Source organism: Sturnus vulgaris, chromosome 21 (genome assembly GCF_052056855.1).
Source record: "Sturnus vulgaris isolate bStuVul1 chromosome 21, bStuVul1.hap1, whole genome shotgun sequence".
Lineage (NCBI taxonomy): Eukaryota > Metazoa > Chordata > Aves > Passeriformes > Sturnidae > Sturnus > Sturnus vulgaris.
Genome location: NC_142263.1, coordinates 4,255,533 through 4,273,578, shown reverse-complemented (window position 1 = coordinate 4,273,578; position 18,046 = coordinate 4,255,533). Strand labels below are relative to the sequence as shown.

The 18,046-nt window shown below is 47.4% G+C and overlaps 1 protein-coding gene across 2 annotated transcripts in view; it reads right to left on the bottom strand.

The window, feature by feature from the left end:
• PHF12 (PHD finger protein 12) overlaps positions 1 to 17,389 on the bottom strand; it is a 31,922-nt gene extending 14,533 nt beyond the window's left edge. The window contains exons 1-5 of one of the 2 annotated variants that reach the window (XM_088177093.1): positions 17,218 to 17,389; positions 16,718 to 16,899; positions 2,584 to 2,656; positions 665 to 1,052; positions 19 to 139 (exon numbers count right to left, since the gene is read on the bottom strand). In XM_088177093.1, coding sequence (XP_088033219.1) covers positions 19 to 139; positions 665 to 1,052; positions 2,584 to 2,656; positions 16,718 to 16,899; positions 17,218 to 17,283 — 830 coding nt within the window. In that variant the 5' untranslated portion in view covers positions 17,284 to 17,389. The remainder of the gene's footprint in view (positions 1 to 18; positions 140 to 664; positions 1,053 to 2,583; positions 2,657 to 16,717; positions 16,900 to 17,217) is intronic. The other variant, XM_014876495.2, reaches the window with a different exon arrangement.
• Positions 17,390 to 18,046: the final 657 nt, after the last annotated feature.

The following is an 18,046-nucleotide window of genomic DNA, read 5'->3' as shown; positions in this document are numbered from 1 at the left end:
TGGAAGAACAACAAGTACCTGTTGCATGTGAAGCAGACCTTCACTGGCAAGGGAACCAAACCATTGTGGTCTAACTCGTGTTGTGCTTTCTTGACATTCTTTCCTGTGGTTTCTTCCTTTCTCCTCCTCTTACTAGTACCTGCAAAGGAAATTTTAAAAAGCTTTGGGTTATCAACATAGCAGAGATTTGCCTTCTGGGAGATACATATAATCATCTCAGAAAAGTCAGAGATTTCTGCTTAAGGAACCTCTATCAACCACTGAATCTAGCCCTAAGTGACAGAAATTGTCTTTAAAGGCAGATATATTTCATACTTAGTCATTTCAGTGACATCCTATACATTTAGTCACTATTTTGGTACTATATTATTGCATCATCAATCAAAAATCAAGTGTTTCGGCAACTGATTTTTTGTCATATTGATGGTCTAGGTGAGAACAAGAAGCGTCTATCACAAGTGCTGATGGACATGGTGTGTAGCTGCAGTGTCCCCACAGCTCAGATTTGAAAGGCACCTGGAGGAGAGCCAGAGGTACCCTCTGCTTTCACCAGTGAGCACCACTGGAACCACAACTATCACAGAGTGAAGAGGGAAAAGAGCAAAGAGGGCAGCAGGATGCAACTGCAGACATCTTCACTAACAGCAAACAAGGCCCTGCTCACCTGGAAGTGCTGTGGTGCAGGTCAGTTCATTCGGCAGCTGGAACTGCGTTGGGTTCCTTTCCATGGCAGCAGCAATAAGAAGCTCAAAGGGTCGCTTCAGCTGGGGCTGCCCACAGTCCATTTCTGCAATGGCAGAGTCATCATCCACGTCAATTATGTCCTCATCGACATCATTCTGTTCTGAGTTGGGGGTCTCGGTGCTGGCATTGGATGTGGGAGTGCCAGGCCGGCTCGCTCTCCTTTCCAAGATCCTGGCATGCGCATTAGCCCTGATGCTGCTGCTAGACCTGTCCAACAGGTCTGCGTCACTGGTGGGGGAGGTGGTCCTTTTCCCAGATTTGTCCACCAATCCATTTACCTGCCCCAGCTCTTTCTTCTGTTCTCGCTTCTGCACGACATGAATAGGCAGGCTTATCATGGAGGCCACAAACAAAGCACATCAACCTTGACAATTGAAGACAAACAGCATCTGAAAACGCTTGAGCCACTCACTACAACTTCCCCCTTGAAGTCATTAGAGCCTCGATCAAGAACAGTCAGATGGTAGCTAAGGTACAGGTGACAGAACAGCTAAAGAGAACGAAGTGTGGGGAAGAACATTACCACGTGTCTCTCCTTTCAGGGTAGCTATACTTGAGTCCAGATCAGGAAAACATTTCACAGCATCTGGTTCTAAATATTTGACAACTAAGACAACTGTTTACTTTGCTACCAACACTGAGAAACTCCACAGCAGACTGTTCACTGTTGATGCACTTTACTAACTCTGGCACTGCAGACAAACCTATCAGGGGTTGAGAAGGTCAGCTTGAGAATACAAGCACAACATACAAACAATACTATATCCTGATGGCAGGAATCTTGAACGTGGTGCAGCAGAGGAAAACTATAGATTGCCATCATCACAAGATCTATTTTGCAACAGGAGGAGATGCTGTATGGCCTGGGATGGGCAACTGTGCACTGCTCCAGTGCTTGAGAGCATCACTCATATGGAGGAACCAATCTACTCCATCACTAACACAATCTGCAAAGGGAAAAAAGTGTTTTCAGACAATTTTTAATATAGAAAAGTTGAGGATTTTCTTCTTTTCTCTCTCTTTTTACTTTATTTTTTATTTTTTGATTTGTGACCTTGATTTCTATTGTTGGCAGATGGCTGAACAGTACCCTGGAAACATAACAAGGCAATCACTTCAGGAACAAAAGGCTCAGCACACAGTTTTCTTCCAATCTGTTTTGGGTGTCACTTCAAGGGAACAGTTGCTAGATAGCTTGGTGCAGTTTCTAAACCCTCTGCTACGCAGCCTTACGTGGTCACAGCAATAAGATGTTTACATTGTGCAAGACAGCTTCCTGGAGAAAGAGCATCAAGACAAAAAAAACCCTACAATCTTGCCCAATCATCTCCTCCCCATCCTGTTCAACAGCCCAGGAAATCATAACTCACTGTGATTTCACCCTCTTCTGATGTACAACTGCTGTGAAGTCACTCTTCTAAAAAACATATAGTAACTAGAAACTCAGCCCTGATGGCAAAGCTGTATTAACATGACTCCTGTTCTGCCTGTAGACAGCTCACCTCCTCAAGCACCAGAGCCATTTCCATTTCCTCTGTGCCTCCTTTCCAGAAACGGGGGGAAAGAAAATAGTTTAAAAGGCACAGATTGACAAGAAAGTACCAGGCACTTCAGTTTCACCTCCTAGTAGTGAGGTTAAAATATCGTGAGGGTCTCACTAAGACCCCTTAGGTTTCCTTAAGCCCTTTCCTAACAAAGCCCTTTGCAAATATGAGCACAAAGAAGCAGCTCTGGTTGTCTAAGTACACATGAAGGGAGAGGCAGGTATAAAGCACAGGATTCAGGTTTCAAATGGCCAGTTGGAAGGGCAGGGATTGTGTCTGTTTTGAGAGGCTTTACCTTGCGGCGCACGGTGCAGCGGTGGCACATCCACTCCCCCGGAGGCAGCATCTCCTCGCTGAGTGGAGGGTTGCTACAAGAGAAACACAAAGCAAAGCTTTACTATTATTTACTGTCATTTCTGGAACTCTTCTCACGTACACAGCCAGAGTCAGGGCAGCTCTGCAGTTCCGCTCCCAGGCACTTCCTTTTATTTATGGTGAAGCTCCCTGGATTTGCTCTCCCATACATCCACTTAGCCAGACACCTCCAAGAAGCCAGTCTTCCATGACACCCATCTCAGCTCCACGGTTTCAGAGCACTCTCAGACTTGAACAGCAAAGATAAATGCAAGATTCACTGGTGTGCCACACACATACCTCCCCCCCACAACACCACACTTCCTTAAATAACTTGATTACTCCATGTGAGACAACACAGATTCCCGTGCAGCAAGCACAGTCATACATCCAGGCATTTCCATTCCTTGGATTTGCAGTGAGTCCAACTGAACGAGCTGCCATGAGGTCTACCCACCACCTCCCATGTACTCCATCCCTGGGCCCACTTAGTTAATGGTGGAAACCACCTTCTATCTTAAGACAACCCAAATACTCTTAAAAGTGTCACCCTATACAGCTTGCCTTGGCTATGAAGCACAGGATACATCCTACTCACATGGATCTGCACTTACTATAAAAGCTGTATCACAGTGAAATGACATTCTCATTTTGATGCTAGAAATAAACCAAAGCAAATTAGACGAAGGAGTAAGGAGGACTATTTTGAGAAACACTTTTCCTCAGTAAAAGGCAGAGCAGCATATGTTAGACGATACACTTTCCTCACAGATCCTGCTACTAACTCAAGTACTTTCCAACACCTCTTTATCATTAAGATTTGTTATTTGAGCAAACTGCTGACTGTGGCAGGGAAAATGTACCTGCTGGCAAAAACCAGCCATTTACCATGCAGTGTGGCTTAAGATAATACTTTAAAAGTTTCTCCTGGCTTTTGCTAGAGGCAGCTCTTAGCAAGTCTTCTCTCTTGTGCTCAGATGCACTAACACAGGATCTGGAAGCTCCACTTCTCACTGACTGGGAAACAGATTTCAAAGATCCATTGGGACTGACTGGGCTACAAGGGAATCAAGAAGTACAGTAGCTTATAAGACTGGTCCAAGAAAGCCACACAAGCATGGGAAGTTAGACCGTGGTTCATGGCAGAAGTCTCTATACTGTTTACTGCACCTACAAATATCAAACCAAATCCGAGTTAAGCTTTCCAGACTCCAGTCCCGACAAGCCAGGGAGGATAAGATGCATACTTGCTGGCCAAGAAGAGCTGTGCTTTGCAGCAAAGGGAGAGGCTGTCTTCCTTGAGAATCTTGCTCCTAGCACAGGGAAATGGCACAGGATCCCAGCCCAGGCTCCCAGGCCCGGACTGTGAAAACAAACACACTTCCTTTGTTTAAACAGAGTCCCGGCGAGCCTTGCCCCGAGCTCGCCCGCGTGCCAGCGACAGCCTCTGCAGGTACTGCAGCCATCCGGGGTCACGCTCCCTCTTGCAACACTGTGCCTGGAAATATGAAGGAAGAACACAGCAAGAACCACGCTGGTAATAACCTCAGCATTTCTGGTGTCGGGCTCTGGGGAATTCAGTAGAGCCAACACATCTGGCAGCCATTTTGAGGAGGAGTGCAGGGTTTCAGAGGCCTCCGTGTTCCAGGCGCTCCAGAAACGCAGCGCTCTGCATATATGCACTGACATACCTGCAGCTTATGTTTCTCATTTCCTGGAGGGCTTGGATGAACAAGAGATCAGGCTCTAGATGAGAGCACCAAAGCCTCCACTACTGGCTGCTTCACCTCAAATGCTTGGATGAAGCAGTAACTCCGTGCCCCAAACTAATCTTTTGCTAACAGAAGCAGGAAAGGGGGGTGGAAGGAGGAGAGTAACAAATGATCCCCGTGTGTTTGCTGCAGCACGAATCCATGCTGAATCCTAAGGTGCATCCTACAATAGCTCAGGTTTTACTCTTGCAAAAAACGAGCTCTTTAGATCTGTATCTACATCAAGTACGGATTCATCTGGCCCATTCCTCTCTCCCCTCCCAACACCCCAGGGCAAAAAAACCACAGACTTTGATTTGTTCCTAGTGAAATTTCACCCTCTGAAGCTCCCGACGAGCGTGCCTGAACTGCTGGGAACACGTCTGCCCCATTCGGAGGTGCAGCGTGCCAGGGATCCACGCGCTGCCAGATGCCTCTGGTTATTTGTTTTAACTGTTACCTCAATCTTACGTATTTTACAATGAAACAATTAATACCATGGTGAACCTTGAGAGACGCCTGGAAGAGTCAGAACAGGTTTCTTCTGCAAGTGTGTATGTTATTGTCCCATTTGCTGGGTTTGAACCACGAAATCCTGCATATGCTGTACTATTAAAGAAGCATTTTAATGAATGCTACTACCCGAAGGCCTGTGGAAGGAGGGGGAAAGATTTGTTTCAGAGCAGCAGAAAGGTTTCAGCGCTCAGACAAGCCTCCTGAGGTTTTCTGCTCACTGTCAGGGCCTAGCTGCGATAGCAAGTGTATTAAAAGACTGATTCTGCCTCTCCTGGTTAATGAACTGTTCATCAAGGCAGCTCACCATGCTAACAAAGACTGATGAAGGCTGCTCCTGCACTGCTGGCCTCGCAGCAAGCAGAGAGCATTGCCTGGGTCTCAGCAGAAAGCCAGGGAAGCGCTAAAGAATGCTGTTTTAATTGACTAGGTATGACCACATTCTTCAACCTTTTACTGTAAGCATAAAAGAAACGGATTTTTAAATCTGAGCAAGACACTTGATCTTCATAAGCAAGGTAAGAATTAGCACTTTGGCAGGAGCACCACGGCCCTTTTCTCTCTATCTTTCATGGGTTCATTAGCATGCACAGCTCCAGCCACCAGTGTTTGCTGCCAACAGGACCTGGAATTGTACAGCTCCCACTTTATCTTCGGTTACAACACATCTCCTTTCAACTATACACCAGTCAGTTGCGCTTTTCAGTACAATTTCACTAACCTTTCATTTCAGAAAGTTTCCCTTTCTGTCATCAGAGACAAGAATGGTGGCCTCTGCTGTTTACCTGGGGGGGTTGGTGTGACCCAAATCAAACCTGCCTAGCAGAATGTGTTTCTGCATTTAAGACAAAGACAGCTCTGAAAAACAGAGGCTGACTTAAAAATACCTGGAAGACTAACTCATAAAAAGCCTTTGAAAATTAAAGGAGATGTTTATCACTGCCTAGTCAAAAAGCACTACACTGACTATGAAGACACTTGCTGTATAATATCTATCTCATGGCTTTTTCCGAAAAAGTTAAGTATCTCCTGAAATTCCTATCTGGTGCATTGTCAAGCACTGCTCTGCCATGGTCAGAACGCAATGCTCTATCCCTTAAATAAAACTTAAATGGCTACGACAAAAAAAAAAAAATCTTCAAGAGCATATTAGGAGTTTTTATCAACCAAACAATAGCATGAAGCCACTTAGCTTTTCAATTTCACACTCTGGGGCTCTCATACATCAGAAGCCTGTTGTCAAGTCTAAATCCCATAATTACTCCTCACTTTGCTGACCTCAATAAATAGATAAACAAGTGCTCCAAGGAATGGCACCTTCTCCAATACAAACTGGGCTGTAGCTCTCAAAGGAAGCTGTTATAAGCAGACCTGAGGTTATTTACACACTGCATTCCTGACCATCTTGCGTCAAAGGCACGTTGACACTACTTTTGGACCCACCAGGATACAGCCAGCTACCAGCTGGGATAATGGTGGCAGGAAAACAAACCAGTGCCTGGTGAAGCTTTCTTCAGTAACTTGTCTTTCACGTCAGTTGTTTTCAACAATCAGACTTAAATATTTTTTTTCTGTGCAGAGGAAAAATATTAACACTGTGAAAAAATGCAGGCAAACACATTTTTTCCTTCTCGGGAAACTTAATTAACTGACCAAGACTCAATGACAGGATGATAATGAAGGATGCTAGATATGTTTGCCAGATAAGGGAAGAAGGCTTTCGGCTCTTCTATGGGACTCCCATTTATCCCTATGATGGATAGAGCTACAGCTGTTCTACCAGCTTCATAAAGAACAAGGCTCCCTGGCTTCCTACAGCAGGGCCTCAATGGCAGCTAAAACAAACCAGGAAACCAACCTCACTGTCAGGGCATTACAAGAGCTCCTTTGAGAAACAGGGAAAGTTGCATCATTTACAAATTCAGCTTTTTGGAACATTTTTACTGCGCCCAAGTTACACACTTCTGCTCACAGCTGCTCCCAAACCCGGCGGGAGGAGGACACCTGGAACCCTGAGCCTCTACCTTGGACAGAATAAAACCACACCAAACAAGCCAACAGCTGCAGCCTGCGGCAAGTTCCTCCCCACTGCAACTCCCTTTATCTTCCTCTTTTACTCTTGCATCAACACAAAGCTTCTGAAGACAGAAGTCAGATTTCAATTACCTTAGAGGTAAAACCATCAGCTCTCTTTTCTCCTCCACTATTATTCCTCGAATTATTCAGCGAAGCCTCCAAGTTCTGCTCATTAACATGGATAAATTGTGATACTCAGCTGCACAAGAACAACCTTCCTAAAAAAGCCAGATTTCTCAAGGACCAATGAAGAGACCATCAAATTTCAGATACGCCCAGCATAATTTTTGTTCTTTATAGACCTCTAACCATTTAAGACCTGATCACATTAAAGCTAACAGTTTCAGCAACTTTCTGGCCTTAATTGGGCTTACATTGTTTATAAGTTATACCAATTTTAAGCCAGCAGCATAATTCACATTAACTACAGAGCACCACCCACTATACTTCTACCTGTGGTGCAACAACTCCTGAGGGAACCTGTGAAAAAAGCTTGACAGTAGGCAGCATAACTTTGTTTACACTGAAGTGAAAGTCTTGAGCGTGGACATAAGTTCTAAATTTGTAACATTCAGCAAGGACTCCTGGACACCACCAAACACGTCAGGACATGATTATTTTGGCTGCCACTATGCAAGGAAGGGAACCAAAATGACCATTTCACAGGTCACGAATTATCTCATCATCTGGAACATTGCATCTGCTTAGCATGCATCTTTCCAACAGCACGGTCAGAGCTGGAAATAAGGGTTCAGCAACAGACAGAAAACAGAAGCAGGATTAAAACATCATTATATGGGCAGACAGCAAGGAACAAGATGTATTCAAGGAAAAAAAATAAAGGTACACTACACTGTCTACATGATGCTACAAGAGTGGAGGAAGACTTGAACGCTTAAAGGTTTAAGTAGTAGCATTGCTGGGTATGCCAGATCCCAACATTTCCTTCAGTGTGCTTATTTTTACCATCTAGACCTGCCAGTGTTCAACATTTCAAGGGCTTGGCCAGCAGCCCCAGCCTCTGGCAGCAGCAGCACCATGCTCCTAAGAACCAGGTACCATTTCATGAGCGTATCATAAATTTTGTGAGTATTCTGTGAATTTCAATGCCAATGAACTTATTTACTTGAATCCATCAAACCACTCCTGCTACTCCCATCCTGGGAAGAGAACCTCAGGGAAGCAGGTATTTATCTACCTTACCTCAGCTCCCTTCCTGCCTTCACTGGGGGTCCTGCCTCCTCCCTGTGCCCTCGTGAATCCTGAGCTTCATGGAGAATCTGGAAGTTTCCTCCAAGGCATGAAGTAGAACTTTTTTGCCTCCAACCTGACAAGCAGGACAGTCCAATAAACTGGATAAGCTGCATGTAAACATGTGATCACCTGATGTAATTAGTTACTTCTATTTATAGAAAGAACCTGGCCCAAAGAGACCATTCCCTACACAACCTGTTAGTTATTACCTTCATTAACGTCCAGCTGACAAAAATCTAAAGGAAGTATTGGTTTTTAAGATATCAAATTTCCACACATAAGTGAACATATACATATACAAAAATAAATATGCATTAAAAAGTGTATAATACCACCAGAGCTACAGTGAAGTTTTTTGATTATTATTTTTTAATTAGTTTGACTTGTTATGAACTCTGATATTTGAGACATATTTGCCTAGGAACCATCCAGCTTTGTATTTATAAGCAGAAACCATGGAAATCGATAGGAAAAATTGTTGACTTTGAAAAATGTGGGTCAGACACAGAAATTCAGACATTTTGTACATCCTGACTTCTGTTTCTTTCCCAGGCATCTCTCATGCCTGTGCTGCAGACAATAGTAACAATAGCCTGAATTCAATGTCCAGGTTCATTATTAAGTGTTCAGGTCTTTATAGCACCATCTTCTTAACAGATTAGAAGTCATCTTCTCAAAGCAGGATGACACATAGGGCAGCATCAGGGAAAAGAAAGGAGGCTGAGGAACAACACAGCCCTGGTGAGAATCACTTCATCCAATTCTGTCTTTAAAGAACAATAAATGAAGAGACATCTCTGGTGGGAAGAAAAATAATCAAAACACAGGTCTGAGAGGTTTCTGAGAAGTGAACACATTCAGCCCCAGCCATACTGAACGTGTTCAAAGGAGACAGGGGTGAAAGGACAGCTGCAATAAGGTGGAAAAAAGGAAAGCAGCACATCAGAAGAGGATGAAGGGCAGACCCATAAAAGCAAAATCATGAATTTGTCTTCACACAGGCACAAGTGAAGTGTAATTCTGACATCTACATGTGGACTAGGCTTTCCCAAGAACGCTGGAGAGGAGAGAAAAAAGAGCAGAGACAGAAATATCCACAAAAAAAAAGCCAAACCCCCCCCCCAAACCTTAGAGCAGGGCATACATTCTTTTCTGCCTTTTCCAGATCACCTTCATATCTTGCTCCTGTTGCTATTCTAGACGGAGATCACTGGGAAGCTCACATGATGCCGTGCCCAAAGTCAGAGGCTGTACAGGCAGGTGTTTCACACCAATCACTAGTGCTTGCCAGAAATTCAGCATGGGGTTTTCAGCCTGCTAAATTGTATCCTCAGGCCAGTGCTTTCTGCAGGGTTCAAAGTCGGTAATCTCCAGCTCCATCTAGTTTGCTTCCAGTGATCGTGCAGAGCAGACGTCAGCAGAAATGGGTTAGAGTTGGGTTCAGGCACTCGATTCCCCCCAGCTGGCTGAGATGCTCTTTGCCTTTTGTGCTCAAGATCTGATACACCAACAGGAAGAATGATTTATACAACTTTCCACCCCCCCCCCCCTTCATTTTTGGCTACAGGGAGCATTTACTCCATAGCCTGTAAAGGTATGTGATTGCCTTACAACTGGTATCTGTCAACCCTTTATTAAAGGGAAGCCAGAACACTATTTTTACTCAGCTTACAGAGTTACTGGATACTGCAGTGTTCCTTCGAGGAAGCTGGGCAGACATCTAGTGAGCAGTGGAGCTGGACACAGCACAAATCGATTACTATAGGAAGGAAAAGCCAGCTCTGACAATCTGTGTCACAAAAATCGCAAGTCTAGCCAGTAACCTGACGTGGCAAGATGCTTTTTGCTTACACTCACTTCTTTCATACCCCTGTAACAAAGCCATGTTATATCCCCAGATACATTTGCATTTTCACAAGTCCAAGAGAACTTCCTGACTGGTTTAAAAAAAACAAAACGGGTACATCCTTCTCACATGATTTATATTCCAACAGACAGCACTTCCTAAATATTCAGACTATCACATTTGCTTTCAGGGAGATACACCTCTTTCCTACTCTGGAAGTAACTGCTCCCTTTCTTCACAGCAGATTCCTGCTATTTGGTACTGACTCAAGGATTAAGAAAGGCTGCATAGCACAGTAAAAACTCCAGAACCTGACACATACCAGTGAGTCAGTCTAGCAACAAAAGCAGTTTAACAGCCACTGTTGTGGGTCAATAATGGGAAGAATTTATGTTAGTGTTGAAAAACTGTTTCAGTATCGATGCTACAATTGAAATTTCAAATTGACTGTCTTACACAGGGAAACACACAGGAGCCCTGCTCTCCTGCAGGTGTTCCCCACGCCACCACAACACCTACGACACAAAAAAAGGCCCTTTTTAAGGGAGGGAGAGATGCCTGTTTGCTCCTGATTGTTACTAAAAATACACAGTTCTGTCACTGACAACTGCACAGAGGCACTCCCCACCTGGGGTGTCCTTCCCACCCGTGGTAAGAGAAGTACAGCCGGATGTCAGACATGCCAATTACCACTGCTTCCCTTTTACTACCCCACCTAAACAACACCGTGAAATGGAGCGAGAGAGGGAAGAATTATGAGCTTTATAAGATCTTGTGTAATAAACACAGTAGTCCCCCATTCCCAACTATCAGATCTGCTGGCGGCAGTACAATCTTAACAACACTGAGCATGTATGTGATAAAAAGGCATAAGGCGAGCTAAAAGAAGGTGAATATATTTACAAGATAGTGCCAAGATCTCCATAACAAACAGTCATTAGCAGATTAGTATTATGAATCTAATCCAATTAAGAATTTCCTTTGCAAATGCCTGGAGGAGCTGGAATTCCTCTGGGAAGACCTTTCCATGTTGTGAAAGGCTCCCATGAGTCATGCCTGCAGGCTGACATACCAGGAAAGACCAGCTCTGGAGCAGCAGGAACAAAGCAGTGAACCCCACCTCGAAGCAAACCGCTGCAGCCTCCTGCTCCTGAGGAATCAACTCAAAAATGGACCTCGCAGCGGCACAAAAAAAAGACTTTTCAGTTCCACAAGTCGTGGTCAACATAAAACTGGCACTTGCCTAAGCCAAGGTACTAAACCACGGAGAATTTTCCTTGTTCACAGTCTCCCACTGTGCCATTTTAAACAGCTTTGGAACAATGCGGGTGTTTGATGTAACACCAGTCCATGCAGCAGCCACGTCTGAAGGCAAAGCCTAAGTTAAGTAGTTAAACATCCTCCTCCTCGACTTCGAATCCCAAAGCCACGCTCCTACCACTCCACAGTGATGTAGGGAACTGCAGCAGAGACCCACAGCTCAATCCAAATCCCCATTTCTTGCCCACAGTGCAAAATCTGCTCACACTCAGTTTAACACAAGCAACACCCATACACACAGGTGAGAGTGGTAGTTTGCAAGTCACCCAATCACAAGTTCATCAAATTCTTAGTGTGAATGATTTGCTGAAGTCCATAGATTTAGGCTGACCTAATCTGCCTTTGCAGGGAGAGATTTAGGACAAAATAAAGAGAGTGAAAAAATCTCATTGGTACAACTTTGCTGAGCAGAGCTGCCAAGACTGATCATGTTACCACATCTGCAGGCGCACACGCAGTGACCCTCTGCTGCCAGAAACCCAGTCAGGGCAATCACTTCCTCCTGCCTCAGGATCTAGCCTAGGCTGGCCCCAAGGCTCTCAAAATATCAGGACCAGAGATACATAAAAACAAAAGTTGGGGTTTTCTTAAAAGCACATACTTAAACCAGTATTGTTTTAACAAAGTATCGGTTAAGGTAGATACATTTAAATGTTGGGAACAGAACAGCTTACTCTGACCTTCAATATGCAATTACATAAACATTAAAATAAGGGTTTGCCAGTCATTTACTGTCAAAAAACCCAAATAAACAGAAAGCCTCATAATAAAAACTTCCTGCATTTAAAGCTACAAGCTTTTTTGAAGCTGTGATGTAATTTGATGTACTGAAACCCTGTTCCTAGCCACTATTACGTAGGAAGTTTGCATCTCCAGCACCTTCCTGGACATCCTGCTACTCCTTGCAGCAGGAGATACCTCAAACCATTCTAATATTCACCTGAACCACCTGAGGCAGCCCAAGATGACCATTAAGGGAAGCATTAACTGAGACAATAGACTGGCCATTGTTTTGCTCCCCTCACAGACTGCATATTCATGTAAAAACCCAAAGCTAGAACAAATGCCAAAGATAAAGCAAGGCATTTTAGACTGAATAAGGTGGGGAAAGAGTTATCGAGTCCTACCAGCCAAACACAACTTTTTTCCATTCTTTGTTCGAACCACTAAAACAATGTGACTCATAGAAAATACCAAAACTCTGGTTTAGCTTCCTCTGCTGCACTTTGCAGCTCTGTTACTCCCGTTCTTCAACACCAGCACTTGGGTGAAGACTGCCAAATCAGAGGGGAAATGAGCCAAACACTGCAAATATAAACACAAGGAAGTGTTACAAAAAGTTTGATGGAGGTAGCAGGCCCTGGTAAGGACACAACACACTTCTCCCAGCACAGCAGTGAGGAAGCCCAGCTACGAGGAACCTTTTTTGATGGGTAGTGCCACAAAATTGGTACTGTCATTTACATAACTGGTCAGCTTTAAGGGACTGAGGTCACTCTGCCATGCCAGCAGAGCTGCACAGCCAGCGGCATGAGATTTTACAAGAGGGACTTGAACCGCAGCATTCAGGGAGGTTTGTGCTTTTGGGCTCCTCCAACCAGAAACTCGGGCAGGGAGACTTTTAAAAAAAACAAAAAAGAGAGAGAAAAAAAACAAACACAAAACTGTTCTCTGTTGGTTCTCTCTCCTGTTGTCACTCCCCTCCCCCAGCTTGTTAACTAAACTTTTCCTCTCCCGGGGATCTTTCTAATCCTTCCTAATGAATTTGCAACATCAGTCACTTTGCAAACCCGCTTCAATGTGAATCAAGTTCACTACAAGCTCAAGAAAACACAGGGAATTCTAACAATCACATTGCCAGGAGGAGGATATAAATGGGAAAGAATAGAAGTAGCACTGGAAAATTGGTTTTCAATCATGTAAAGAAGGAGTGTGCACCACCCCTGGGGGCCTGGGTTAAGGCAGAACATAAGGATGGAAATGCACTCTGCACTGTTACCCAAAGCATCAGACTATGTGCAAACAGCAGAACCAAACACCAACTTCAGAGCTAAAAATCCCACGTCCTGTTTTCAAGAATTACTAGGGACCCAAAAAACCTCTCTCTGTAAATTCAAACATTAAGAGAGTCACCTGACTGTGATATTAATCCAAGTATGTTGAAACGAAGTATCTGGCAGGGATTTCACACTTTCCTGTATCCCTCCCACCAGGTCAGTTCATCTGCAGCCAGGCTGGAATCCTCCAGACCCATGGCCTCTCAGAGCACCCATAGCAGCTTTACACTGAACCAGTGACTCCAAAAGGGAGTTGTGGGAAGAGATGACACCCCAACAGATGAACTGGGAAGTCACTTCCACCCACATTAACTCAGGAGAGCAGTCGTTCCACAGCGTACCAACAAAACTTGTTATTTACCACCTCAGATGTGTAATTCTATCAGACTCGGAAAGTTTTGGGAGTTTTGGCCAAGTGCCTTCTGTTTTCAGCAGAGGACAACGGGTTTAAGTGCTAAACTGAAGTTAAGGCAAACTGCTGAAGTTTGAGGGTCACACAAAGCAAAGCCAACTTTCTCACCTACAGCCTAAACAACTTGATACAGAAGAACCTTCTCTACACAGGAAGGAGCAACACGAGTTCCTGGGAAGCTGAGCTGGGTTTGTCTCCAGCTGACTGCATGACTTGTACCAATCATACCCCTGAAAATCTGTTTCTTTCATAATATGGCCTCTCCCATACAGCTGTAAGCAACTAGACAAACGCTAGACCAATTAAAAGCTACTTCTTAATTTTTGTTATGCTATACTGATGATAAATTCAACCCGGTACTAAAGCTCACAATAAATATTCAGAGAACAGGTAAGCTGTCAACACAAATCAGTTAGAGTGCCCCAGCAGTGCTATTCAAGTGACTTAAACCAAGCCTTGCATTACAGCTACTATTCTTTAAATAAAAAAAAGGAGGCAGAGAGGAAGCTGCAAGTGCTGCCTTTATGCCTAAGATTATATCCAGAACGGAAGTTTGTTTTAAGCAAAATGTAGGCGGTAATGGGAAGACACACAAAAACAAAACCTGAGCATCCCTTTGAGACAACCTAGGTCACCTGAAGGCCATAGCCAAGGGTCCAACAAAGGTCCAGGAGGGAAGGAGGCAGAACCAGGCCCAAGCTGGAGGCCTTCAGACAAAGCCTTTACACACTGTGCCATCTCCCACAGCAGGGTCTGGGCTACTGTCAAAGGGATCACTTGAGAAACCTCAGAGGAAGCAACAAATGGAGCGAAAGAGAGTATTTTAATTTCTGTTCTGAAGAGTGACTAGTTAGACAAAGATACATACATTTTTATATAAAATTTTTATACAGTTATAATGCAGCTAACTCAGGTACAGCAAAAGCTTTACAGGTATCTGATTTATCTGGTTGTTTCCCACTCACTAACTACAAAAATATCGCCAAATTAAGCCATGAAATTTAGGCATGCACAAAGTGGTCTCATTTATGGTCAGACTTAACTAGGATTCAGAGTCAACCAGGACATTCTACAGCTCTTCCATTCCAAAATGTGAAGTTTTAGCCATTGCTCCAGCCTCGCTAAGAGGATGCTCAGGATATGTTCAGCTGCATCTGAAAGCAACTGTGCCCGGCAGAAGGAAAAAACCACCCTTAAATTAAAGCTCATCAAGGACACTGGATGAAAAATAATTATAATTACTACCCTCCTAGTAAATATTAGAGGATCTGCACTACCACCAGTAGCACTTCCTCAGGGTAAGGAGGGATGATGTCATGGCTGCATGCTACAGCATTGTCGGGTTTGCCTGGCTACACGCTGCTAACGGGACACTCCCTACAGAACTGTGACCGCACACTCAGCTTCCCTGCTATCACCAACCAGTTTAATAAGTGTTCTGAGACCCTCAATTAGCATACAAATGCAGAATAGCCAGCAAGTAAATGAAAATCAGAAAAAAAGCAAAAAAAAAAAAAAAAACCAAAACCAAAAAACAACAGAGGGAGAAAAAAAGCGCAGAGGAGACAGCTGTAACAGGGTGGCAAACAAAGCTCCAAAGCATGAAAGAGAGAAAGGAATGTGGTTAAAAAATCTCCCCTAAGGAAGAATACTCTGTACTCCCAAACTCCAGCTGTTTGACTTGCCCCACTCCCTCCTCCACTCCATTATCCACTCTGGCTGTGCTAATTTAACACAAACCGCCCGCCTGTGTCAACTGTTGAAAGGAGGGATTTCGGCAAAGCGGACTCGGATGCATCCAAGCTCCGGGTGCAGAAAAAGGAAAAACTTTGGGGCAGAAAGTTGAGGCGCTTTTAGCGTGATGTAGCTTTGTGCCGGGAGAGCTTGGGAAGCTGTGAGGGAAGGCAGCAAGAGCCCATCCTGCTGCAGCCTCCAGCACCTCGAGCTCTGCCTCTACCGCTTCCACACGCACCTCGATTCCCAGCCGGCAGCCAGATTTGCATGCAGAAAGCTCTGCCTTCATCAACAAAGCCACACAACTCCCAGCAAGAGCACCTGACAGCCCCCCAGCTCACAGCACACACCCCCATGGATGAGACAAGCAGGTCGAAAGAGCAAGGAGGAAGGGAAAAAAGGAGGGAAAGGAATAACTCCGGCCAACGTTAAAGTCTGGAGGCCTGGATTTCCACGGGGAAGGTATTTTCATGTTTGAGATACTGTGAGAAGCGCTGCGAGGGTTTGGAAGTCATATATGCAGCCAAAATGGCGCTGAGAATAAAAATATAATTTAAAGGAAGGTCGCCATATTGTAAACAGTGAGGCAGGGAGACACAGAGACAGCAACCTCCATTATTCCCAGCAGCTGCAGCAGCACGGAAGCGCTGGGAACGTCAGGCCTGGTGCAGAGACGCCACCAGGGCTTCCCCCTCTCCAGCCAGGGCCCTCCGGAGGGTCCCCCCAAGCCAGGCACCCTTGGAGAGGGGTGAGGTGGGGAAGTTTCCCGCTGGGGGGGGCGGAAGGCCGGGCAGGGGCAGCACCAAGGCAGCCAGGCCGCGCAACCAGCGGCCTCGCTCCTCCTCCAGGCCTCTCGCCCGCTGCTCAGCACAAAAAGAAAGGAGGAGGGTGGACCCCCAACCCTCCAGAAAGCAGCCAGGAGAGGGTTCACCTCGGCCGCCGTGGATTAGTCTCAAGAACGATGGACCCGAGTGGGGTTTGCACCGCCTTTTTGTTCCTGTTTGCTCCAGCCGGCCCCACGTCCCCCCCTCCCCGGGACCTAACGGGAAGCGGGAGCGGCCGGAGGGAAGGTGCTCTGGGCAGATCCGGAGGGAGAGAGCGCTAAGCCTTACCAGCACTGGAGGTGGAAAGCGGCGGGGCAGTGATCGCAGCACAGCAGATCCCCTCCTTCTTTGCAGCTATCGCAGCTATCGTGGTTAGTGGCCCTGCCACTTCGCCTGGGCTCCTTCTCGAGCCTCCTGCTCTTCTTCTCCCCATCTTCGCTCTTGGGGGGAGCCAGGAGGGCCTGGATTTGCTGCACATGCACACACAGACAGAGCGGGCTCTGAGGGGCTGCACGGATCCTGACCCAGCGCCCTTCTCCCCGTGCCCGCCGGGGGGACAGCGGCCCCAGGCCCTCCGGGAGGGGATCGGGGGGGGGACAGAGCCCCGGCCGAGCCCGCCCCGCCCGCCCCGTGTCCAGCAGGGCCTCTCCGGGGGCCGGGCGAGCTGCCTCCGTCCCTCCGCACTTCCTTGTAAGGCCACGGGGCTCCGGGGTGGGGGGGTTCCCTCGCCATCTTGCAGCCCCACTGCCTCCCCGGTTCGGCCCCCCCTGCCGCGTCCCGGGCCTCACCTCCATCAGCCCCCCGGAGGTGTCCAGGTCGTAGACGATCGTCTTGGTCTCCATCTTCTCCCACATTCATCCAGCCCAGGAGCGGCCCCGAGAGCCCCCCCCGGAGAGAGGGAGCAAGGCGGGGACGTGCGGCGGCCCCTCAGCGGCGGCTCCGCGTCGAGGCGGCGGGGGGGGGCGCGGCGCGGCGGGGGCGGGCGGGCGGCGGGGCCTATCCCACGGGCCGCTGCGGCTTGCGCGTCGTCCTCCTCCTCCTCCAGCCGTGCCCGGGGGCGGCCGCGGGGAGCCCGACGCCCGCTGCCATTGCCGCGCAGGGGGTGGGTGGGTGAGGGAGGGAGGGGGCGGCGGCCCCGCGCCCGCCGCGGCCGCTCACGCACCGCGCACGCCCCGCGCACAGGCGGCGCCGACGCTCCGGGCCCCGCGCGCACGCGCACTCCGCGCCCCCGCCCCGCCCGCCCCGCGCGCATGCGCGTCCCGCGCCGCCTCCCGCGCGCGGACCTGGCGCGGCGGCGGCGGCGGCGGCGGGGGGGCGGTGGGACGCACGCGGAGCCACTGCGCGTGCGCAAAGCACCGCCCCGCGCGGCTCCGCCCCGCCCCGCTTGTCTCCGCCCCTTCCCCGCCCTCTTCTCGCGCAGGCGCGTGGATGCCGTCACGTTCCAGCGGACGGGCGGGCGGGGTAGTGGTGACGTCAGTGACGTAACGACGCGGGGCGGGGCGGCGCGGCACGCGTCGGTCGGCAGGGGGCGCGCGGCGCGCGGCGCGCCGGGTATCGGTGTCTATTTGTGACGTCACCCCGGCAGCGGCCACGCCTCTTAAAGCGACAGTGCCCCAT